At 33.1% G+C, this 26,482-nt stretch overlaps 4 protein-coding genes and 1 long non-coding RNA gene across 7 annotated transcripts; 2 read left to right on the forward strand and 3 right to left on the reverse strand.

Annotated features, from left to right (window-relative positions):
• Positions 1-728: 728 nt before the first annotated feature.
• LOC119838312 (phenylalanine--tRNA ligase beta subunit) lies at positions 729-7,376 on the forward strand. The gene is made up of 12 exons (XM_038364193.1): positions 729-948; positions 1,024-1,079; positions 1,197-1,351; positions 1,476-1,632; positions 1,835-2,011; positions 3,192-3,371; positions 3,703-3,878; positions 4,425-4,574; positions 4,928-5,060; positions 5,331-5,541; positions 5,897-6,043; positions 7,183-7,376. Exons 1-12 carry the CDS (start codon positions 891-893, stop codon positions 7,332-7,334), a joined length of 1,752 nt encoding a protein of 583 aa, XP_038220121.1. The 5' UTR covers positions 729-890; the 3' UTR covers positions 7,335-7,376.
• Positions 7,377-8,245: 869 nt separating this feature from the next.
• Positions 8,246-9,904, reverse strand: LOC119837895 (F-box/LRR-repeat protein fbxl-1-like). Its single transcript, XM_038363682.1, has 2 exons — positions 9,656-9,904; positions 8,246-9,538 (listed from the first exon to the last, which is right to left on the reverse strand). Exon 2 carries the CDS (start codon positions 9,504-9,506, stop codon positions 8,448-8,450), a length of 1,059 nt encoding a protein of 352 aa, XP_038219610.1. The 5' UTR covers positions 9,507-9,538; positions 9,656-9,904; the 3' UTR covers positions 8,246-8,447.
• A 1,461-nt stretch (positions 9,905-11,365) lies between these two features.
• Positions 11,366-12,413, reverse strand: LOC119839519. The gene is made up of 2 exons (XR_005288256.1): positions 12,156-12,413; positions 11,366-11,749 (listed from the first exon to the last, which is right to left on the reverse strand). It is a non-coding gene; the product is annotated as an uncharacterized LOC119839519 (long non-coding RNA).
• Positions 12,414-13,104: 691 nt separating this feature from the next.
• Positions 13,105-15,562, forward strand: LOC119839518 (glutathione S-transferase 1-1). 3 transcript variants are annotated; one of them, XM_038365836.1, is made up of 6 exons: positions 13,105-13,247; positions 13,690-13,843; positions 14,197-14,330; positions 14,594-14,660; positions 14,908-15,111; positions 15,400-15,562. In XM_038365836.1, the coding sequence occupies exons 2-6, from the start codon at positions 13,703-13,705 to the stop codon at positions 15,553-15,555; spliced, it is 702 nt and encodes a 233-aa protein (XP_038221764.1). In that variant the 5' UTR covers positions 13,105-13,247; positions 13,690-13,702; the 3' UTR covers positions 15,556-15,562. The 3 variants fall into 3 exon arrangements, with proteins under 3 accessions (XP_038221764.1, XP_038221761.1, XP_038221762.1); XM_038365833.1 differs by having other exon boundaries at positions 13,147-13,247; positions 13,623-13,843; XM_038365834.1 differs by having other exon boundaries at positions 13,155-13,247; positions 13,626-13,843.
• Positions 15,563-17,672: 2,110 nt separating this feature from the next.
• On the reverse strand, positions 17,673-25,086 carry LOC119839517 (liver carboxylesterase 1F). The gene is made up of 12 exons (XM_038365832.1): positions 24,860-25,086; positions 23,027-23,220; positions 22,674-22,738; positions 22,336-22,473; positions 21,947-22,115; positions 21,422-21,546; positions 21,125-21,194; positions 20,684-20,833; positions 20,301-20,525; positions 19,221-19,358; positions 18,324-18,627; positions 17,673-17,956 (listed from the first exon to the last, which is right to left on the reverse strand). Exons 1-12 carry the CDS (start codon positions 25,045-25,047, stop codon positions 17,713-17,715), a joined length of 2,010 nt encoding a protein of 669 aa, XP_038221760.1. The 5' UTR covers positions 25,048-25,086; the 3' UTR covers positions 17,673-17,712.
• Positions 25,087-26,482: the final 1,396 nt, after the last annotated feature.

Below are 26,482 nucleotides of genomic sequence, written 5' to 3' on the forward strand. Positions count from 1 at the left end.
CTCATTACGACCCCACGGAGCAGATTACAAGTTGGCAGAAGACGTCAACAACAGCCGTCGCCCCACGCCCAGCTGCAGCACTCACCAAAGCGACGCGACAGGATCCCGTTCACCTTTTTTCTGGTAGTAATACTACCAGCAAACGCAATGGCCGCCGTCCGCCACCGCATAAGTGCGGACCCCATCCAGTCAGGTGGATTGAAGCCGAACAAGCCCCCTTTCAACCCTCCAGATCCATTATTGTCCAGCAAAAACCGCCAGGCCACGACCACTGGCCGCCTGCCCTCGCTGTATCACAATGGCATTAAAGCCAAATCAGGCCTCCCAAGGAATCTTAGCTAAACAGTCAGCCAGCTAGCCAGCCTTACAGCCAACTAGGTGGCTAGCCGGGCAAGTAGCTAGTACCATGCATCCAGCCAGCCGGCATTACAGCCAGCCAACCAACCAGTGGAGCAGCCAGTTCCAGCAGCTGGTACACCATACAGGCACCAAGTTAGCCGGATAACCAGCCGGCCCGTGGGGTTATTACCGGTAGTCATCGGATTGGTCGACTCGCTTAAACTAAAAACTGGCCGTCCAGACCCTCCGCATCTTATTAGCTTCACTTAGAGTGGTAGAGTGCGATCAAAGCTAAATTTTTTTGTTATTATCGGATTTTAAAACATACATCTCTAAAAAATAGTGTCAAATGTGACATAAGTAGGATGACTGTTATGATGTTGCAACTTGCAAGGTGTAGATTGTCAAATGTCAAATTCAAAAATAAATGGTAGTAACCTAAAACAGTACCCAATATTTTTGCATTTAACATATTTATAACGTTAAGAAATTGAAATAAAGTGTATTATAAAATATTCAAATTGTCTCAGTTAGTCGCTTAAGTTTCCATAATGCCCACTATATCCGTAAAACGAGATTCTTTATTTGCTGCACTTGGTAGATCATACAGTAAGTATACTTAAATAAAATGTAAAAATCATGTAATAGCCATCGACATATAAAAATAACCGAATAATTTTTCAGCCGATGACGAATTCCAAGAATTATGCTTTGAATTCGGCTTGGAACTCGATGAAGTGGTAAGTGTTAAATTGAGAGCTAATAAGATATTACTCTCTGTAAGTTGTTTAAACTTTCTTAAGTATATACTATATTACGTCTTGTGAACTTACACATCATTTATAAAATGATTTCAGACCACAGAAAAACAAATGTTGATGAAAGAACAAGGAGACCAGGCTGGGGCTGGAGTATCGGAAGATGTTTTATATCGGATAGATATTCCTGCAAATAGATATGATTTACTGTGTCTGGAAGGATTAGTTAATGGACTTCTAGTATTTCAGGGAAAGTAAGCTTTAGTTTGTGTTGTAATTATTTGTTTACTGATTCACTGTCTTTAAAAAAGCCTCTATTAGTCTTACTAATATTGTTTTGACAATACTTAAAATTTCTATAAAATGCTGATGTTCTAGAAAGGCACCACCACAATATCAAATTAAGAAATATGAAGACTCTTTCTCGCTACACCTAACACCTACCACTGCACAGATAAGGCCATATGCTGTGGCTGCTGTATTAAGAGGTATCACCTTCACTAAGGAAAGTTATGATAGCTTCATTGACCTACAGGTAAGTCAAAATAAATTTTTAATCTTTATAAAATTTTTTTTAATTTAAAATAGTAAGATGATGTAAGCAAGTGAAATCCTGAGTACTTATTGCTTACTGCTATCTTTGTTTACATTTAAATATTATTTTAATTATAGACCTTTCAAACTCAATTAATAAGGTTATTTATTAAAAATGTCTTATAATTAATATAAAATTCCAGGATAAGTTACACCAAAACATTTGTAGAAAGAGAACTTTAGTGGCAATAGGAACCCATGACTTGGATACTATTAAGGGTCCATTTGTGTATGATGCACTGCCTCCTAATGAAATTAAATTTAAAGCACTCAACCAGCAGAAAGAAATGACAGCAAATGAGTTAATGGAATTATATTCTGTGAGTAAAAAATCTACTTACTAAGTTTGGTTCTAGTGGTGTATCTTAGTGTAATATTCCTCATTAGCCATGTTGAATAAAAATGTATGCATTTATGTAAATACCCTGACCTCATCCCAAATGTGCCGGTGTAAATAAAATGCATGCTATATAGCAGCATTGTCTAATTTCTGGTGCCGAAACTGTATTTGAGGATTGCTTTAGAAAGCATCAAAAGCAAATTTTTGGGAGAGGACTTTCATCTGCACAATGAAATGTATAGTATTAAGAAATAAAGGTTATTGGATTTGTATAATTCTGACAATACAAAAAACAGATTTAAGTATTAGTATATAAAACTATTGCACTGGTTGCAGTGGCGTAGCTATCATATGGCCAGGTGGTGCAGTGCACCAGGGCCCCGAAGCTCAGGGGACCCTCTAACCTCAGCTTTGAAAGAGGGGAGGAAGGGGGAAAGAGGGGAGGAGGGCCCGATTCTTTCCCTATGCACCAGGGCCCTTGTCCCCCTAGCTACGCCACTGACTGGTTGTAGCTTCTGAGATAGTACACAATATTATTTTTTAAAACACTCCTTATATTATTCGGTTTCTAGATCTGATTGATATAAAGACCTTAAATAAGTAGTATTATTTGCAAAAAAATATATTGGTAGTGACTCACACAAAGAAACAATGGGATAGTTGTTAACAGATTGTATGTAAATATGAAGACCACAAGCTAACTTTATGTTGTGTGGGGACCATAACAATGTCAACATGTGTGTAGAACCTTCACTATCTTTGTAAATTTTTTAATAATTTTGAACTATAGTCTACAATATGCCTGTGGTGACAGAGCAGCATGGAAAATTGGTTATAGTGTAGCTAACTCATTTTATGCTAGTACTCTCAGATGTCGACGTATATACAGATTCCTCACTTTTAGCTATTATATGCATATGACCATTAATGTCTGCCAATATGTTAAAAAAAATGATTTATTAAAGATATTTAAGAAATTTCATAAAAATAGAATATTTATTTTTCTCATGTAAAAAAAAGTGACTGGAAAGAACATATTCCATCTCTCAATAAACAAAATGTATGTTGACCATTGTTTAAGGGGTTCATTGAGTAAAAATCATAACAAAAATTTAAGCACCTGTATTTAAATTATAATTTTTTTCCCCTGTTTATTTCAGAGTCATGCTCAGTTAAAACAATACCTTGGTATCATTAGAGACAGTCCTGTGTATCCTGTAATTAAAGACAAGAATGGTGTAGTACTTTCTATGCCTCCCATTATTAATGGAGATCATTCTAAAATAACTTTAAACACTAAAAATGTGTTCATTGAATGTACGGCTACAGATCTCACAAAGGTAATAACTATTGCTTTTTTTATATTATAATTAAATATTTCACGAAAGTTGATTAATATTGGTATTTGCCTATTTGTTTATCACAATCAACTGAATCATAGGCTTTTACATGGGAGCTAGTGAGTGTTGGATGTTGGAATCATAAGAAAAAAAATAATTTGTTAACAGATCTAGTTGTGATTTAAATTTGGTGCACATAAAAATCTATTAATCACATGAATATTAATGATTAAAACATTGTTTAAACATTGTCTAAAGTATTATATACAGTCTGATAAAATGTTTCAAATTTCCCCCCTTTATTAACTGTTGAGTATAAAAAAAATTTCAGGCAATCGTGGTACTAGATACAATTGTATGTATGTTCTCCGAGTACTGCACCAATATGTATGAAGTACAGCAATGTAAGGTTTTCGCCCCTGATGGCACTTATGAACTCTATCCCAAACTGCAGTTCAGAGATGAAATTATCAATGTGGACAAGGCAAATAATTATATTGGAATTGAGTAAGTTTTGCATGAGAATATTATGCTAATATACATGATTCACAAGCGTCATAGTCAGATTTTAGTTTTTTTGGACAAGGATCAGTATTTCATTTGAGATTTGTTGAGAATATATCAAAATGTAAAAATTATATTCATTGTTCTCATTGTGCTACCGGCCATTGCAAAATCATTGGTGCATTCACTTAATGTTTTGAGAAAGAAAAATTGATAGACATCCCCTTTTTTTCATCGATCGTCGAGGCGCACAGATTCTAGGCACCGCTATTTGGTGGACGTTCCATGTACCCGGATGAAGCGGTTCGATTCCACATTCTTTATTCGAACCGCAAGGGACTGGAACATGCTTCCTGAGTCTGTGTTGCCTGACGAGTACAATCTGGAGGTCTTCAAGAATAGAGTGAACCGGTACCTTCTAGGGAAGCGCGTTACAGCCTAGATCACATCTCAGCTTACCACCAGGCGAGATCTAGTCAAGCGCTGCCCTATTAAAGATAAATAAAAAAAAATCCTTCATTGTATATCATTTATTTTAATCAATTTCAGCGAAGATGGTGATAAAATAGCTGCTCTCTTATCTCGTATGTGCTTAACGGCAAAGCATGAAAACTCAGTGTTGACAGTTCGCGTGCCCCCCACCCGGCATGACGTCATACACGCCTGTGATCTTTATGAAGACATTGCTATTGCTTATGGGTGAGTTATTCATAGACGTAGACACACCTGCCCTTGATTCCAAAAGAAAGTTTAAATAGTAAAATGAATAAAATAAGTGTTAAATATAATATCATGTTAAAAATGTTTCCACATTAGTATAAGTAGCAAAGAAAGTTTCTGCAACCCTGCTCTTTCAAATAGGTAATATTCATTAATTTGAACAACTTCAAACATTTATTCAATGTGAATGGACTTTTGAATCATATTACACAAAAATTTGTACATTTACAAATTACGTCACTAATTCTAAGTACTTGGATCTCAAAATAATAATTTTAGATGTGGCTCATGTTCTATTTTTATTAATTTATTTGTTATTTTCTTATTTACAGGTATAACAATATACCTCGTAGACCATCACATGTAGTATGTGCTGGCGGACAGCAGCCTGTGAACAAACTGACGGAACAACTGCGGGCCGAGTGTGCTAATGCGGGTTATACGGAAGCACTCACTTTTACTCTTGTAAGTATTATAAAAAAATATTAAAAAATAATGTACCAAAATGAGGGATTGATCCCTATAAATCCTGTCTAAATTAGTTTTAGTGAGTAATTATAAAGCAAATATATAAGACTGCAGATGAGCATAACCAAAACATGCTGAAAAATATGTCAAATAATTTGAATGTTTTACTCTTAGCCATTCATGGTTTAATTTCCTTTATACATATTGTATTCCTAAATCTTTCTGTTTTGCATAGATTTTTTTATTCTATGTCATTTCGATCCTCAGTGTTCACGAGAGGATGTAGCAACCAAACTTGGTAGAAGTATAGAGGAAGTACCCGCAGTGCATATTTCGAACCCTAAAACTTTAGAGTTCCAAGTAGTCAGGACATTGCTTTTACCAGGACTACTGAAAACCTTAGCTGCTAATAAGAAAATGCCACTGCCAATGAAGATATTCGAGATCAGTGATGTTGTAGTGAAGGATGATAAAGCTGGTGTGTACTATAATTATTATAATATGATTACATGATCATCTTATTGGTTTTTTAATCATCGGGTGCTCTTGCTTTTGTTATTTCATATGCTATTATTTCCACCTTTGGAGTAATTTAAAATTTTGTATTGTTTTTTGCAGAAAAAAACACATTTAGTTTTTTTTTATTATTAAATAGTTATTAAATTACAGTTTAACAAATTATAAAATTTTGTACTAGTCTCTGATGAAAGAAAGAAATGCCTACACATACATAGCATTTTTACCTATGTAAATATGTTATATTAATATATTTTTTATACCTTAATTTATGTAATGTACATACGTGTATTATAAGTTAGAACTCACCCGCACAGAGACGGGCGCGCGCAACGAGCGGCGCATATGCGCGGTGTACAGCGGGCGCGCGGGCGGCTTCCAGTTCGTGCACGGGCTGCTCGACCGCCTGCTGGCCTTGCTGGCCATACCGTGGCGCACTGCCTACTCTCTCAGACCCGCAGAAGGTGAGTACAAGGCGGAACCGCGATGTGAAAAATGTTACCAATTTCAATTTCAGTTCTTTTTTCATAACCATTTCACAATCAAAATGGTTAATAAAAATAATGAATTCAATTATTCTGAATTTATTTACAAATTAATCAAACATAAAACACAATGATTAATGTTATTTATGTCATAGCTGATAGTTATCCATTTATTCTTTATACACTTTAATCTTTTCACATTTTGTATAAACATACTGTAAAATATGTTCTAATCTGCTGAACATTGGATTGGCACGAATTAGCGTTTCTTTTTCAAACTCAAACTCAAACATTTATTCATTTACCACCGGTTCGGAAGACAGTTTCCACAGAGAAGAGCCGGCAAGAAACTCTGTAGTTGCTCTATTAAAATAATACTAGATGTGACCCGCGGTTGAAACCGCGTAAGTCCGTATCCCGTAGGAATATCGGTATAAAAAGTGCCTATGTGTTATTTCAGTTGTCCAGCTATCTACGAAGCAAAATAGTATTATTATTCACCAATAGATGTCAGGAAAAAAAAACACGAATATGACATTTTCTAAAAAAAATTCCTAGCTAGATCGATTTATCGCCCCCGAAACCCCCTATATACTAAATTTCATGAAAATCGTTGGAGCCGATTCCGAGATTCCAATTATATATATATATATATATATATACAAGAATTGCTCGTTTAAAGGTATAAGATAAATTTCACATTTTAATACTACATAATATGTAACATGTACATAACAATGATGCCAATAAACTGACTTGTGGTTCTTAAGCGACAAAATTACATGGATTGTCATCTTCCATATATTAATTAATGCTATAGTAGGCATTCTGAACTAATACATTTTTAATATATTTTTTGCAAGAGTTTGCTGCAGTGTAAAATCAGGTGGCCCACTTTTTTCTTTGCCTGCTCTGCTATAAAAATGTCTACTCACCTTCCTTCCCGCACAAGGGTTCAGGGTTGACTCTGTTTGTAGTATTACATGGTCACTCTGATTTCGTAACCACTAAAATTAAATAAAACAATATGGAAAAAAATTAGATGTCTCACTAATTTCGTATCTAGTAAAAGAAAGATTTCATTGAACATGCAAATGAAAAAATGTTTATAATTGCAGATCCAGCATACTTTCCTGGGAGATGTGCTGAGGTTATGCTCCATGGTGATGCAATAGGAAAAATTGGAGTAATACACCCAAATGTATTAGCAGCCTTCGAATTAACTAATCCATGTTCAGCCGTTGAAATCAATATAGAACCATTTGTTTAAGTTTTTAAATGTTGCTGTATGTATGTAATATATGGGATAACCACATAATTTTGTCTATTAATTTTTTCAACCTATATATAACTTACTAGCAAACTTGGCGAACTTCGTTTCGCTATCAGATGGCTGTATGTGAAAAATGAATTTCCCGTTTTTTGTTGAAATTTTCCCTGAATTTTCTTTGCTATAAACCTCACGGAGGCCGAGACCTTTCCAACGAATGCAAAACCGTGGAAATCGGTTCGTGCGTTTTGGAGTTATAGCGTCAGGAAGGAAAACCCGACTTATTTTTATATAGTAGATTAAGCTGTTAGATAGTTTTTTTTACTATCTTACAAAACATCTACCTCAAAGTTGAAACATAAAAAAAGCGATAGTCATTCAAATATACAACCATATATAATTTTAAAGGCAAAATTTGTCAAATTTTTCAATTTTATATTCTTGGTAGAGAATTATAAAACTCCTTCATCATTAGAAAGCAACTTTATTCCTAATTGACAAAAGCTATACTTTTAATCTTTTATTTTGGTTCCAATTAAGCAGAGCTTAACAAATACTAAGCAAAGTGAAGAGGTAACATAAAAAACACATGTTATCTTAAAATATTTATTGTAGATATAATTAACAACACAAACATAATATCTATAAAATCAAATTATGTATAAGTAGGCACTACATGTTAATTCGTAATTATTGGATAAATAATAGAAATTTTGATATCTCCTTATTAAATGTAAACATTTAAAATTGAAAGTCATTATGAATTTTATTGTTTCCCTATAAGGCACTTTTAATTGACTGATTTTACATTATAATATACTTTTGAGGTTAAATGAAGAAAGTCTCCATGATAATACTTTTCAAATACTGAAATTAATATAACATTGAAACATCAAGTGTTAGTATTTTCATGCATCAAACTTTACATTCATCACATTATAGTTACAATAACCTAAATTCATATTGATGTCATGTCAAATATTCAATAATTAACATAGTTTAAAATCGGTATTTTAAATACAATTAATACAACACTGTATCTAATGAGGTGGACGGATCTAAGTTGCTTTGTTTTAATGACAACCTATTTATAATGAGGTCAGATCAATGAATTTAATCTAGCAATAACTCAATGTTGAACATTTTTTGTAGCTCACTCCTTTTAAAATCTGGAGCAATTATAAATGGACATAGATAAAATGATAACTCTTTTAAATTAGGTGCACTAGTTTTTATGGCGTTTGCAACTTGCATTGTCACATGCAAACATCGTGATAGACTTAAATATGTCAAGTATTGAAATTTATTATTTGAGAAGTATGCTAACAAGGCATTTGTTGAAAAATACCCATGTCTCAATTTTAATGAATGCAAGTTTTTTAATCTATACAAATGATGTAAGCTGGAGTCAAACAGAGTTTTACATGTCATAATATGAAGGACCTGTAGTACCTTGCAGTTTGATATTGAACACACTATGTCATCATTTAATGTATCTCCATATATGTGTAAAGCTCTCAGAGTTGACTGCTTGGTTCTTAACAATGATTCTAAAAAGTCTGCTGGTATATTTTTCATTTTCTCCATATTAATGCTAACTAAATTCACACACAATAGCATACTATACAAGCTACTGTGAGTCAATGCAAAGTTTGATAAAATTAATGTTTCTAAATACTTTAGTTTCTCAAATGGTAAATGATATACAAAATTACCATTAGCATTTTCTGGATTTTGTACTATTAGAGAGTTTCTGAAACTCAAGAATTTCAAATGAGGCCAATAGCCAAGATCATCAAATATACAACTATCAACTTGAGATATACTTATTTCTAAATGAGTTAAGTTAGGGCAGTAACTGATTAAGGAAGCTCTAACTTGGGAATACAATTTGAAATACTGCAGTTTTACATTTTTCAAGTATTTAGCTACAAAAGGTACAATGTTGTCACTAATTCTAACATAGTTCTTCATACATACAATAAGTCTAGTGTTATCCCAGATGCATGGTGTTAAACAGAGTTGCTGCCACCTCACACAAACTTTTGATACGGCTAGCAGTGATTCAAAATCGATCATAGAAAATATATAAATGAGTAACTCATTAGGCAGATCATTTATAGTGAGGGTGTGATGATATGACTGTATATCAGTCATTTCAAGGTGCACCATCCTTTATTATTTCAGTTCCCACCTTGGTAGTCCTGTCAACGAGACCGATAAGAAATCAGTTTTCAAACGAACAAAACAATACAAACTGCCACTTATTGATTGCACATGTGTAATAGATGGATAGAAAATACAAATAACAAGACGCATACCTTGGGATTACCTTGCTTCCTATTCGAGAAAATTTTAGTTTTTGCCTGAATAAAATCATAATTTTACCAACTGATTTTTACTGTTCAACTATTTACGCCCGTTTCACATGGTTAATTTACTGGTATTTGTAATAAAATGCATCATTTTTACCAACAAAACGACACATTAGGAAGATCTATTCTATGGAATATTAAAAATAACTTTCATCGTTGACTTTGATCATTTGATGCTATTTTGGTTAGACGTTTACCCATGTTGACATTGACAGGTGTCAAATTATTTAGTAGATATTGAACGCATCGGTTATAATAAAGATTCGCCTTCACAAACAGATTTCGTCCACATTTTCCATCTTAACAAAAAAAGCTATCAATAGGTTGTAAATGTTGATAAGGTTAAACTATAAATTATGAATGATATGAAAAAAAAGTTTTTATCCTAAAAATTAATATGACTAATGAGAGACACAACTAACTCACTTTTGTGGTTTTCTGGATAATTATTATGCAGGTTACTTTTTAGTTTTCAAGTATTTTTTCGCTAATTTTAAATTGTTTCAAGGAGATCACAAAAACTTGAATTATGTATACCAATATAAAAACGTTCGCGTTGTGGCAATCTTTTTTACCACAACGCATTGCGAGCCGTATCATTAAAGCCACAACATAAATTCAATCATGCAGGATGATCCGGTCTGCATATTCAAAAATTTAGTTTTTCAAATTTGCTTTGAATTCGAGTTCATTTATTTTTATACATTTAGATTTTATCTATTTATTTATTAAAACATCAAATGTCATTACAAGGATCATTGGTAGATCCCAATACGATATTGACTTAATCTAATTATGTACAAACTAATACTAAAAAAAATTACGATACGATGTTGACATCAATTGATTAGGTATTGCAGAAATGTGTATAGTCTATAATTTAAAATAAGTTGAAAATCCATCGAAAATCCATTTGTATAATACACACTATAAATTTCAAGTGTCCAAGATTCCAAGTCCAAATAAGAAGATATTTAAATTTTATCCTTATTTATGTTTTACCTTTTCTTTTGGATATCTTCAAATAAACAGTCGTCAATAAACAATGTATTTAATGAAAACAGAATGAAACTTAGATATTACTCTTATGTAGTTACTAGCAATATGTGTTCTTAGTAGATAAAAATATTGGTATAATATTTAGCTTCTTACTTTTTTAATTATGTAACTAACTTTTCGTCCGCAGCTTCGCCCGTGTATGCAAAGGAAATAAAAATTCGGGACAGAAAACTGTCTTACGTCCTTACTAGTCTCGTATTGTCTCTGTACCGAATTTCATCCAATCCTGGGTGGATTGGATGAAATTAGAATTAATTATTAAATAGGCGTAAAAAAGAGACAGACGGTGTTAGGTTGCTGTACGTACTTTCACATTTATAAAATTTTCGTAGGGATTTTCAGGTTTAATAAGGGATTAATTAAAACGTTTTTCTTTTAAAATGATATAATTTAATAATATTAACATTATTATATATTTGCAAAATTTGGCGGCACACAAAAGTGCCGCGGAACAGTGGTTGAGAATCACTGATTTATCGTGTGTTTTCTATAGCTATGTCAGTTAGATGCTTATAAAGTATATAAAAATAATAGTTAAAAAATAGTAGGTAATTCAATAAATAACATTTTATAGTTTTTAGACCTTTATTTAGCATGTATTTTTTTATTAAAGATACATATAGATATTTTATACCAGGAGAATCCATATCTAACTAAGAACACTGTATGACCTACAAACAACTTTATGATATACGTTATACAAAAATATCTATAGATGTTGTTATGGATTACTTAAATGCAAAATTAAAACAAATAAATTGCCCCTTATATTATAAAAAAACCTAAAAAACAGAACTGTAAGATGTTGCTAATGATGAGATTTTACCACTAACCGGCGAACTTACTGAACTATAATTAAAAACTGAGTACATTTTACCTTACTGTATATTTTGAATTTCCTTAACTATATTCGAAACCAGAAACGCACCTCTTCATGTAACCTAAGCAAAGATGACTGCAACAATCCTCATGATTATTGCACTGAAAAAAAAAATGCACAATATCCAATTTAAAACGAAATCCAGGCTTTGAATAGCTATATAATTCACGTGAAAGTTCGTGAGGAAAGTTTAAGAGCAGAATAATATTAAATGTTGTATTCAACTTTATTATTCTAAATAAATACAGAGATATTCATTCTAGCTAATTTATTTAATTAAACACATAGCACAATGGCATTGTTTTGCAGGTATTACAGGATCTTTATTTTTGAAATCAGTTTATCCTTGAGCATTTAATATTACGCACATTAAATCAAAGAACCTTCAAATTTATTTATTCGATAGAAAACTTAATAAGTTGTTATGCTTAGTAAAAACCTCACAATTTCCGTCTCATTAGCTTACTAAGTATAAGGCAAAGTAACAGAAACGATAAAAAAACTTACAAATTCTCCAATTTGGGCGCACCTAAAACTTGGGAGTACATTGAAAACAAATATTTCAGGACGTCTCATCATGCTATCATCATCGTTTTTATTATTGACTTCTAGTTCATTTGTCTCTAAACCATCATCATCATGTGGAACATTTACAAGCCGTCCATTAACGCATCCAATGGCAAAAATGCAGCTCAACAACAAACAAATAGCACGTGGTGTCATTGTAAATAATACTAAACAAGTAATAATGTTGGAAACTCCTTGATTTATATTAAAGGGGCTAGGTTAAGTATAGGTCTGCTTTGTATTACTGAAGGTTCCGCGCGTATGAAATACCTACTACCTACATGAACATTTATTCTGTTATTTTAAGGAAGTTTTAGGATAAAATGAGAGCCAAAATATGAAGATGCTCTAAGTATATCGTATGTTTATTCACGAGACAAGCCGAAATTAAAATAAAAAGTGTAAAAATGAGAGTAAGAGGGATGACATTGCATATACTTACATCCATATTTTTAATTTCACAAAGTTGCTGTCAACTTGGTGACGCTATTGAATATATAATTTTTGCTATTAAAATAAATGCAGAACTCTAATAAACACAATTATGTGGTGACGTAAGCTGTCGAATGCTACACAAATACCATCAATATATTATATGTATATTTGAATGTAGGTAAACCAGCACTTGGAAGAATAATAAAACAATTTTCCTTACAGACCGATTGCAGGCAGACCAACAATAAATCTTGCACACATACACAGAAATGCGTAAAATATACATATATGCACCTATGATAATACAGATAAACTGCAGATTTCACAATTAAATTATTTGAAGACTTTTATGATATATAATCTATTTTATTTAATATTAAAAATATTTGGTTTATATTACATTGGAATAAGAAAAAAAACAAGCGGTAAAAAACAATATTTATTAACATCGCGTTACTTGTTGATTCACTTGATTGAGCACACTAACAAAGTGAAAGGAAACACACTTGTGGAAGTGTTTCTGAGGCAGTGTCTCGGAATGTCTGCAGATAACTGCACATATCTATTGTTCAATAAAGTATTATTTGGATAACAGAGGTATGTATTCAATTTTCACATCGATCAAATTATCACACTTAATGAAAATAAAAGGTACATTTTGTAGAAAATATCTTAAAATGTTTATAAAGAATAAGTATATTCATCAATAATTATATTTTATACTCGAAACCTATTTGTGCTGCTAAATCTATTTCAACAACTTCAAACAAAAAAAGGGATTCTGTTTTTGTTTAAAAGTGGATGCTTGCCATGTGGCCCCTTTTAAATTTGGTCTTGTTCTGACAGTTTGAAGGCGGTTTATAATTTCGTTAAAAATAATTGCATTATCGCTGTGTACTAAAATAAAGTAATTACACTGAATTGTCTGAACGTTTTATTTAAATTACTAATGTTTTTTATCAACTTTATCAGTAGGAACACCGAACGCGGGTTCATTGCGGTATCATTTGCCTAATCGAACAAACCGTAATTATTCCAGGCATTTAATCAATATGGTGTTGAAACTATATGCTGTGTCTGATGGTCCACCATCGCTGTCAGTGCGACAGGCGCTAGCAGTGCTGGAAATACCATTTGAACTGATAGACACCAATTTTGGAGCCGGAGAGCATATGACAGAGGAATACGCAAAGGTATAATAATTTAGTAGTGGATAGATATTTATGATATTGAGTATACGTATACTGTTATATTATTTCTAAATATTTATAATCGTATAGAGCAGAAGAGTTTGTTTTTTTTAACGCTCTACTATCAAAAACCAATTACATAAATGGACCTATTTAATATCCGGTAGATTCCATCGCTGCTGTTAGGACAACGTAATTAAAATAACATATATCTACGTATCTCCTTGTTAAGCCTATGTTACGAGTATTTGAAATTTTAATCACATAGCTATTAAATAGGGTCGTCCAAAACTCACAAATATTTCTTGTGTTCCGGTATTTTGAATCGTCTAAGAAATCCACTAAACCTGTTTCAGATGAACCCACAAAAAGAAATTCCTGTTCTAGACGATGATGGCTTCTACTTGAGCGAAAGTAACGCGATTTTACAATACCTGTGTGATAAATACAAACCTCAATCTGATTTGTACCCACAGGAACCGAAAGCAAGGTACATAATATTGTAGGTGTAATTAAAAAATGTAGAAATAATTCTACCCAAAAAGTATTTGCTGTACCATAGGTAATAGGTACCAAAGAGACAATTCTTAATTTGGTTCGTAGCGAGAAAACATAGGAACAGATAATACAGACTATACTAAGCTTGGTGTTAGAATTCATATTTTAGAGTTTATTTATGTTAACATAACTGTATTGTACCATAATAAATTTCAAGACAATGAACAAACTTTAACATTTTTAATTTATCAACAGGGCGATCGTAAACCATCGGTTATGTTTCAACTTGTCAACATACTACGCAAATATATCCGCATATACAGTGAGTCGATCCAAATTAATTACCTAAAACAATATAATAATATAGTTATTTTAACGTATATAGATGTAACAATGATTTAATAGGTTAATGAATGCGATTCTGTTGTTGTTGTTCTGTTGTTTCATCATGACAAGGAATCAAATATTATCATTTACAATTAACTTGCTGGATATGGCTTTTTCTCTCGATGTGCTCTTAAATGAAAAAATACTTTATCAAAGTACTGCATAGATTGTTTTGTTTTCAGATGGCGCCAATATTTTTTGACTATCAGCGAACTGACTTAGGATTGAAGAAGGTTCACATTGCCCTTGACGTGTTTGAGACGTATTTACAACGATTGGGGACCAAGTATGCTGCAGCAAATCATCTCACGATTGCCGATTTCCAACTCTTTAATTCTACTATGACTTTGGAAGCTATTGATTTCGATTTCTCCAAGTATCAAAAGGTATCTGTTACATTATAGTAGACAAGAGTTTATTTCAATTTCCTCCACATGCGCTATAACAATATTAGCAGTTAATACATATTTTTAATTACAATACTACCACACCCTCACTACTTATTACAATTTCTACTAGTGTATAAAATATTTAGGCACTTACAAACGTGATTTTAATGCTACTATATAAAAGATATTGAATATTAATTGAAAATTTAATAGGAATCCAGGAAATATGTAAAACAATAGAATTTTACATTCAAACATGTTTATTTATTTTTTACATTTTTACAGATTCATAAATGGTATAATACTTTTAAACAAGAATATCCAGTGTTATGGAAAATATCGGAAGGCGCCATGAAAGAAATACAATTATTTGCAGCAAACCCACCAGATTTATCCAACCTTAATCATCCCATCCATCCAATAAGGAAAATAAACAAATAAAAACCAAGCCGAGTATTCATTGAAATATCACAAGATAATATAAAAAAGGTGAATCTTCAAATGATTTTGGTTGTAATTTAGCCAGATCCGGAGACGCATCTCTTCATATAGCCTAAACAAGAATAACTGCAACAGTCGGAATGATAGGTGCACTGAAAAATATAAATAGACTGTAAATTATCAATTTCGAAGCAAAACACGTGAATCATAATGACCAGCCACATTGCAATAACATATTACAGATATACGAGAATGTTAAATATAAGTAGACTACAATTATGTATTATGTTTGTAAACTTTTGAAACATAGAAATAATAAAGAACTGATTCCAAAGTTCCTAAAAGAAATAAAAAAATCACGAATAGCTAATATATAGTTTACAGATTGATTAGAAGACATAATTATTGAGCAAAATATTAAAAGCTACTCACAAATTCACCAATTTGAGCACAGCGCGCATTGGAACCAGCATGTACTGGCGGAACTCTAACTTCATTACTTTCGATTCCAATGTCACTATATTCTAAATCATTTGTTTTAAACTCCTGATCATTATTTGGGTCCTTAATAAGGCGTCCACTCACGCATCCAATTATAAAAACACATAAAAATACTACACGAGACATCGTCGTAATTGGAACTAATAAGTAGTAAGCGATATAAAAAAATCCAATTTATAGTAAATTGAATTGTTTACAATGAGTAGGTACTTGAATACCTTACATACCCGTATGTGCCTAGAATAACTGATAAGATACACAAAGACTAACCACAGTATGTACTAAACAATAACAAATCGACTTTCCTTATGCAGTATTGTTGATATTTTTGATTTCTTTTTCTTAAATTGTATTGAAACTGTATTCCAGGTTTTTAATAGTTTTACGAGTTATAACACTACATAAAATGTAGTTATAGGTATTGATTTTATGTATTTTGCCATAGAACAAATTAAACAGAACAAAACATCACATGTAGGGCTTACGTAAAATAAGATACCTACTTTATTACAGATAACAGGGTAAAGAATTTTTTTTTTTACAAAAATTGTTTTCTCGAAAACGATGTTTCTGGGAATGGATGTACCAGTCCAAAATCTCTATACCCCTGGCTCCATACCAAAAGTCAACAAAATCCTATCAAACACAAAAAATTATAGAATAAAAAAAAGACAAAACATAATTGAATTCAGAACCTCCTTCGTTTTTAGGAAAGTTGGTTGAAAAAATGAACCAATTAAGAATATAAATATTGAACATGCTGTATTTAATCTTGTAATAGATAATGTCTTTCTATCAATTAGCCTCATTTCGTTTTGCAATACTTTTATTTTTTTACCAACATCACAATAAATACTCACCTCGATTTCGATGACAAAGGTTTCATTTACTTAGTAGAAAAAAATGCTGATATTATACCTACTTAGCATACGTAACATATTATTACTTGGTCTACGCGTTAGAATTCATAGCGTTCTATTGTCAGTAGGTATTTGAAGACTCTTTAAGGCTGGCAAGATTGATGATATAATTTTTTTTAATTGTATTTTTTAAGATTTTAATAAATTAAAACCATAAAGTCAGTCTATTCTACATCATCATCATCATCATCAGCCCATATATGTTCTCACTGCTGGGACACAGGCCTCCTATGAGGGTACAGGCCATAATCCACCACGCTGGCCAAGTGCGGGTTGGCAGATGTCACATGTCGTCGAACTTTTTAATTCTTGGACATGCCGGTTTCCTCACGATGTTTTCCTTCACCGTTAAGCAGTGGTGATGTTATCCACATGCGCAGATAAATTGAAAAATCAATTTATTTCCTGCACGCTCGCCCGGTCTCGAACCCCGACTTATCGATTTTTGAAGTCCGAGGTTCTCACCACTGAGCCACCACTGCTATTCTACATACGTATTTTTAATTAATGAAGGTAGGTATTTTATACGAGAAGATATAAACTTTTTTGCAAAATTTTGTTTACATGCCTTTGCCTAGTTATATAACAGACAACTGTGACATGCATGCTTTCTCTTCATATTGTGCCTTTACTAAGGAAAAAAAAATAGCAATTTATGGGGTAAAAATAAAAACAGTACGGAAAAATCCCAAATATAGTTTGCAAAAAATTTTATTTCCCTTAACTTTTATAAACATTATATTCCAAATGGATTAATATTTCCTAAGCCGAATGGAGAGCTTTGAGGTTGTTTAGCCATTGGTTTCTGTGTTAAAATACCCAAGCCCTGGTTGACGATTGGAATATTTCCCGTCTTGTCTACTTGAACAGCAATCGGTTGCAACAGTGCAGGTATCTTGAGGATATCACCGAAGAAATTCTTACAAAGAGCGTCAGACAGCCTATCCGCCATGTTTCCCCATAGACCTATTTGGCAGAACCTAAAAATAGAAAAGTTAATATAGTTTAATACAGTTAAATTGTGTTTGTATCACTGAGAAATGTGATACCATCTATATCTATACTAATAACGTAGAATTATGTTATCTGTGCTAATAATATAGAGCTGAAGAGTTTCTTTGTTTACTCATTTGTGTGTTTGTTAGAATGAGTTGATCTCAAGAACACTATACCGTTTGAGAATTATTACCTCTGCGATACTGGGAAGCACTGCAGGTAGCAAATATAATAAAAAATTATTAAAATGATTTCTAGACCAGAAGGTCTGCGATTCCTCCACTCTCGCCATAAATAATTCGACACTTAAATTACGAACCCTACTTCGTAAAATAAAGTACAACAACGTACCTGAAGTTTTTATCTAGTGTTATTTTATCCCCGATCTTCAGGTACTGTTCTCCGTCAGGTGACAGGGAAAATGGTAGGAAATTAAAAATCTTGTTGTCCTTTGTGTTATTCGCTTTTAAGTTTCGCGCGAATTTTGCAAACAGCCCTACGAAGGATTGTCGCACTTTAGCATCGGTTTGTGAGACATTTTCGCCTAATGGCCTCCCATTTTCGTCCAAAGGCTCGAACAGGTAGGCCAATTCATCGCCATGAGCTGGACCCTTGGCTTTCTTCGGTTTGTTATTTAAAGGCTCATCTCCATCCTCTGCAAGATAACAAATTCATAAATGAATCTAAAATAATGGTGCTTGTATAATTCAGCTTCATAACACCGTTCGCCAAGTATAATATCCTATATTTTTATGATATCCATTTCAAATATCTAGCAAGAATATCTAGTATGAAAACAAAACCAGACCGCAGACATTTTAAGGATAAGTTTTTTATGTAACAATATCACTATAAATATGATTACGACGCCTAGTATATCAAAATCCGTCTAGAGGTTTGGCCTGTAGGGCGTGTCAAAAAAGTAGGTAACTTAGGTAGGTTCCTTGGGTCAATCGCGAGTAAAAGTTATTTATCACATAAAAACACGTCATTCATACCTTAATATTGCCGTAAACTTGTCACTGAATAGATTGTTTAAAACTTAATGCTCATTACTCTAACAGAAAACAGATCTAAAATCTAAACTTGCTAATGGGATACAGAGCTCCACGTATGGAGTATTTTTGCTTTCAGCTTTATTGTCTACTCGCTAATCTATATACAAGAGAAAAGACAAACCAATGCCCTATGAAAGCTGATAACTATTTATTATAAAAGTACCAGGTAGTTTTACAAATCCCGACTTACGAGTTAAAGCGATGCCAGGTACGAAATGCGATCCTTTGCTCAGGTTGCCTACGTGCTCGAAGCTGTACATGAGAGCTGGAGCACCTGCCTTCCACTCACGAACACTCTGATATGCCGGAAAATTGAAGAGGGCGTCACCTGTTGAGAAATAAACCTTTAAAATTGTAAAAAAATTTCACTATCACACTTATCACACTACCATACTTCACAATAATATTATATATGTGAAAGTTTGTTTGTTTGGCTGTTTGTCCGTCAATCACGTTGAAACTACTGAACGGATTATGATGAAATTTGGTATATAGACCCCTGTCTATATGAGTTGAATTGGGTGACGGGATACTTTTTATCCCAATTAAATACTCTCTTGGGATAAAACAAGAATAAACTTGATAGCGTCTACTTCAAATAAAAACCCAAAAAAATGAATGATAAAAACCTAAATTAATCGTCAAAAATAATTTTAACTAGCTCTCACAAATATTTTAATAAGCCGAGATCCCCTAAAATATTTAAATAACAATAAAATTTAGGGTTCACACCCTACCCCAATTTGAGACCCTTTGCAATTGAATATAGAATGACAATCTAGTCTAAGGTAATAATAGCTCGCTGTTATTCCGAAAAATTGTTTACTAAACTTCATAACTACAATTCTGACCGAGTAGTTAGTTATTTTTTGCAGCTTTTATTATTTAATCTTCCAAGCGGAGATATATCCAACAAATCAACAATCATTAAAATCTAACTAACGATTTCTTTTATATACCTACATGCCAGCAGCTTGCCCCGGCTTCGACCGGGTAATCTATTTTTTCTGTAGTAGATTTTTTAACATTTATTATATTAATATCGAAAATCATTAAACGCCAGCCGTTCTTGGCTTTAGGAAGAGTTGCGGTTAGATAAAAAAGTTTTTTTTTTATTTATGTTTCTTCGCGTACTTTATGTACTTTTTTATGTTTCTACAAATTATGCGCTCATTTTTTAAATTTTATATTGTCAATATATCAGAAATTATTTCTCTTATTACAAATTACGTCTTATTTATTTAATTTAAAACTTTCTAATTAAACTGACCTGTAGCTTCAGCTATCTCAGTTAATCCATCGATGGTGTCCAGTGACTTATCAAACAAGACCTGATAGTAGTCAGGTAGTGGAAGGATGCTTTGCACTCCTGCCAATTTGAGGGGATTCAACGCTTGCACCTCTTGCAGTGTGTTCTTGAGACCTCCTATTATATCCTTCTTTATGAAGTCTTGGACAGCTGACAATTGGTCAGTGAGGAATTTCGAATACTTTCCTGTGGGTTAAAATTTTGGTGTTATTCATATAAAACGAAAGTCTCATAAAATTTACTGGTGATGTGAGTTAAATAAAAAAAATAAAATATTTTAACTCCCAAGCAAGCAATGAATTAAAAAGAAATATATATATATATATATATATATAAATAATTACCAAAAACAGCTCTTGATGTTTCAGCGGACGTGACGCCGGTCAGCATGGGACCAACTTGACGCTTATTCTTAATAGCTACACCCGGATCCTCTTGGACGAAGCCAGGAAGACCACGATAATCCTCTTTACCTTCCACTCGCACACCCGAACCTGTTTGTTTTTTAAAAAATTAATTCGGTTGGTTCAGATATATAAAGTCCTAACATAGAATGTACCACATAATACTTTTTGATCAATCTTACAACATATTTTAAATAGATTTAAACAAAATCAAATGGAATTCGAACTTATAGGATATTACACAATATACAATATTTGTTACTTATAATTAAAAAAATTCTTTTATTTTAATACCAAATTATTTCAACTCTTCTTATTTACAACTTTTTATAAAAAAGACAATTAAATACCCATAAAAATTAAAAAGCTCGGTTAACGCACCTGACCTTCCTGATATTTCTTCCAAAAACGCTTGTGTATCGGGCATACTCATTGTAATTTTTTGGTCAGCCTATAACAATATATTTTCAAGATATTAGTATTTCAAAATTGATACTTTTTAATGATATAAGTTTTTCCTGTAACATGATATTTTTCTAATTAATCTTTAGAATAATATGTCTTTCCCATATACCAAGTACACTATCTTTACCTCCATTGAGTATTTAAAACATCAAAATGAAGATGAACATACTTTTTTACCCTAAACGGGAAATAAATCAATTACACTCGCCATACCTCAATAATCTTCTCATATGGTAATTTCCTGAGGCACATGACTAGTCTTTCAGCTGGTTCTGGCGGACAGCCAGTGCGTTTCGCTAGTTCCTCCGCATGCGTCTTGGAATCAGATTTTACGGCGCCTGTGAATAAAATCGTAGCATTTTGTATCTGGTGAATACAATTTGAATTATCAAATTTTGAAACACAGTTTATATAAAAAAAATTGGGCAAACAAGCTTAATAATTAGGTAAAAAACAAGGAGGTAAAACAGGTTCAACAAAATTGAAATAAATTAAATAATGAAGGCTTGGATGGACGTTTCCAAAAAACAAATTTTATTTTATTTTGAAGCCAATGACATCGTTCTTTTGTAATCGTAAATGACCATATTACTATTACACCATATTACGCGATAGTTATAAGCTCATAGATGGATGTTTGGCACAGAGATACATTATTATCGTCTTAAGTTCTTTATCCTATTTTATACACTAAAGAAGAAACTACAGTAAGAACGAAGTGTAGTCCTAATACAATACCTGGTGACAGAGGAGCCCCAGACAATGCAGCTACGCCGGTAGCTGCCCGACCCTCCCTTGGAGTCTCCGACGATAAGCCCAGGAGGGATGCAGCTCTACCACCAGTGCCTTGGCCCATTACAACCATTCGCGAGCGATCACCACCAAAGAATTCTATGTAATCATTTATCTGAAATTGTAAATTTGATATGAAATTTAATCAATTCAAGAAAAATACTTCTCCTACTTAAAATATGCGACTAACAATAACATAATTCACCATAATTTACACCACTGTAAAAATAATTTTATAATTTTGTTTTGTGTTTTCTAAAAAAGCGTGTTTAAAAAAACATTTGCAGATTCATTTAAAAAAATAAATACATTTTAATGCAATAATATCATCATACCCACGTCATAGCGGCGCGAAGGTCGAAAATGCCAGTATTACCAGATGCATCTCTTTGTCCAGTGCTTAAGAACCCTAGTGAACCTAAACGATATTGAGCTGTAACTAGTATTGTGTCTTGTTGAACAAAGTGTTTGCCCTAAAAAGGAATAAAAAGGTTCACACAAAGATACATAGAAAAAAATTATTAGTGGAAATGTAAAAATCAATACGATAAAACTGGTTGTAATTCCTCTTGTTATCGTAATATTTAATTGTTTTAAATTTAAAAAATACGCACAATTAGCTGAAATTAGATTCAAAACAAACGTAGCGTGTATTTAATTAAAAAATTCTCACCCCATAAGGCGATATCGATCCTGATCTATAGTTGCCGCCATGGACGAAAAATATCACCGGACAACCTGCATTAAGGAAACCTTTTATGACCCAAAACAGTATTTTTTAAAGTAAGTGAGGAAACGAACTAGTAGCTCGCCCGGTATAGGGCTATCACCACCACCCATGAGCCTTCACAAGTCCTTGTGAATTTGTTACTTTTTAGGAAATGCTAGATTAAAAAAAAAAACATAAAATGAAATTGTCTTTCTAAAAAGCAATGATGGGTACATTAACACTTTATTAAAACCCAATCAAATTGCTTGTCTTACATTACACATGCCTGAGCTTAAATTAAAATCATCAAACCGTACCTTGTTCCTCCCCAGGCATCTTAGGCGCAAAAACGTTAAGACATAAACAATCCTCGTGCCCAACTATCCTCCCTGATCCCCGTGGGTCCATCTGTGGACACGGCTGGCAATTGCTCGTAGCATTGATCTCACCAGCTAGGTATCTTCTTACGGGACGTTGGAATCGTCTAGGGCCAACTGGAGGTTCTGCATATCTAAACAATAAACGTTATTATAGATATAACAATTGTAAATATGATATTAAATCAGATTTTAGAAACAAACCTGTGAGATTTTGGATGTTGAAGTGGCTATTGACCCCCAAGAAAGAAATGCTATATTTGCTCACATACTGTGTAACTAATATCATAATATATTGCCATGTAGGTACCATATTATGGTGTCGGAGTACAAGATCCGCTGCGAGTCGTTGCAACATTAAAGTACGTAAGTAGTATTAATGTCTATTGAATAAAATCAGTGTATTATATATATCTTCGGTCCAAATATAGAATTAAAAGTTTTAGATATGCGTACAAACTCCGACAGCGGATGTGATTAACTATCAGTGCATCCGTTTAAATCTAATAATTTATGTAAAAATATAATATGTTACTGTTAAAATATTACAATAGATTATTAATAAAAAAACGTGCCCTGAAAGGTACGGCTAATTTTCACACGAACAGAATTAGATCATATCAATCGTTATTATTTGTAGATACTTAGCAATAAACTCACGAGTTACCTTATGAAAGTGAAAATTTGATAATGAGGGAAAAGTAGAAGAACTTTACAAACCTTATAGTTATTCTACAGTTAAATACAATAAAATAAAAAGCAAAAAGTAAGCTAATCTTAAGGTGATAGATTTTTCATAGAAATCCTACTAATATTATAAATGCGAAAGTTTGTATGGATGTATGGATGTTTGTTACTCTTTCACGCAAAAACTAATGAACCGATTGTAATGAAATTTGGTACGTAGATAGCTGGACAACTGGAATAACATATAGGCAACTTTTTATCCCGATATTCCTACGGGATACGGACTTACGCGGGTGAAACCGCGGGGCGCAGCTAGTAATGAATAATATCGAAAGCATTTATGCTATGATAACTATTATAATTTAGAACGACGAGAAAATCACGGATCTTCCGTTTACAATCAAACTGTCATGTCTTACTTCGTGCTATTGGATAATAGAAAGGCAGATAAATCGTATACAAGAAATCTCTGATATATAAAATTCTCGTGTCACAGTTCTCGTTGCCATACTCCTCCGAAACGGCTGGACCGATGGTCATAAAATTTTGTGTGCATATCGGGTAGGTCTGAGAATCGGCCAACATCTATTTTTCATATACCTAAATGATAAGAGTAAGGCAGAACAGCGTTTGTCGGGTCAGCTAGTAATTCAATAAAATTATGAATTGCACACGGTACAAAGAAATTCAGGCGTAGCTTCCACGCAAACTTTCTGATACAATATTTTGGAGCTGTGCTTAATTTTAACATTACATAGGTATTAAAATATATTGTGATATATTAGCGTTATAAGAAAAGAATACGGAACATTACTGATTAGGTACCCGATTACGTTAATAATATATTTTTATGCGCAAAGGTTATTACAAATCCTACTTATATTATAAGCGTGTAATTTTGATGAGACTGTACAATTTCATAGTTTCTACATTAGAATAAGACATGAGCTAGACATGAGCATAAACTTGAGCTACTTGCTATTGCCCGTAAATTCGTCCGCGCGTGTAACCGCGCGGCACAACTAGTGTAGGTATAAAGATTAACAACTGAATTCAACAAGTTATCAATGAGTTCTCTTAAAATACCTTATGCCGCTAAATGTGTAATAACCGAGCCGGTCGTCCTTATTTCCCTCAATCCTTGCGCTGAATCCATGCTTCTGTGTGAAAACCACTGCAGCATCAGGCTCAGGTGGCGCGGCGGGGTTGCCGCCAACCACCGCCTGCGCAGGCGCAGACAACGCACATACCAGCACGCTCAGCAGCCAAGCCATCACTACAGCTTTATCCTCCGATTGCGGAACTCGCCCACACGTCCCTCTGCATCCCCAAAACTGAGCTTATCAATTATCGAGTGTACATGTCGCGAATTTGAAAGATAATACTTAATTCTGGCTTGATCCCGTGGCTTCACTCGCATGATACCCGAATAACAAGTAGCGTATGTGTTTATCCATAGTATATTCTATCTTCGTACCAATAATTTCACACATATCCGATGCTGTTTTTTTGCGGTTTTCTTTTTTGTGAAAGACTAACAAACATCCATACATTCTTACAAACTTTTGAGTTTATAATATTAGCAGGATATACCGTCCTATCTGTTTGATTCACGCGCTGAAAGTTCCAAATATAATAATTTGGTGACTATACTAATAGCTTGTGATATGTTTCAATAACGAATCCAACATTCGACCTTTAAAACAACTGAAGAATAATTTGGCCACAAAGCCACCAAGTCGTTCAAGTTACAGAGCGTGCTTTCTTTTTTAGCAGTCGGATAAGAAGAAGTCGGATAAGTACAAAATAAAGCACAATTCTGTATTACGTAAATTGCTTTTCTTGGTATTACCGAATTCTTGGTATTCTGATTTCTGACCTCGTTGTTTGCAAATCAAAACCTAGATTATTATTATATCTTGAAGGATACGAAAAACCTATATGATTCACATTCGTTTTCACTGTGTGGTAATTATTAATAGTGTTATTATCTTTTTTTTTAATTTTACACATTTTTATATTAAAGAATCCGAAATGATGAGCAAAAACGGAATATCTTAGCCCCTTAATGTTTTAACTTTTTATTAGGTACCAATTATTAAAAAAAATACAAGGCTTTTTTTACATTAACATATTTTTTACGTTTATAAAATGGTATTTTTAAATAAATTTTACTAGAATATCCACTCTTCGAAAAATTTGCTTGTTTCTAATGAGCACGCAGTCACAGTATAATATATACCTTTTACTGTGACGCAGCACCCGATTCTATAATATATACTAGAATATATATTCAATGCTCAATATAAAGCCGCGCCGCTGGCACATTTTTTGATGAACTTTATGAGAGTTCAGTGGCGTTTACTGTACATCAATGTTCGACATCCTATTTCGATTCCCTCAGTCTTGTATTTACGACTTTAAGTCATGAGTTAGTCATTCATCCATCTCATAAAATTCTATCTTTTTGTAATTGCTACCTCAAGTCAAATCTTTTTTTTTTAACGTTGGGAAAGGCATTTACGTATCCCCCTCTACAGTTTTACTGTGCGAGGAGTTATGTGAGTGTTAGGTTCAAATCTGGTTAGTCAACAAAAATAGGCAACTTTTTATAGCGATATTCCTACGGGATAAGGACTTACGCGGGTGAAACCGCGGGGCGCAGCTAGTCCTTATTCTACTATTCTATCCTACTAATCTTACTATCCT

Source organism: Zerene cesonia, chromosome 3 (assembly GCF_012273895.1).
Source record: "Zerene cesonia ecotype Mississippi chromosome 3, Zerene_cesonia_1.1, whole genome shotgun sequence".
In the NCBI taxonomy this organism is placed as follows: Eukaryota; Metazoa; Arthropoda; class Insecta; order Lepidoptera; family Pieridae; genus Zerene; species Zerene cesonia.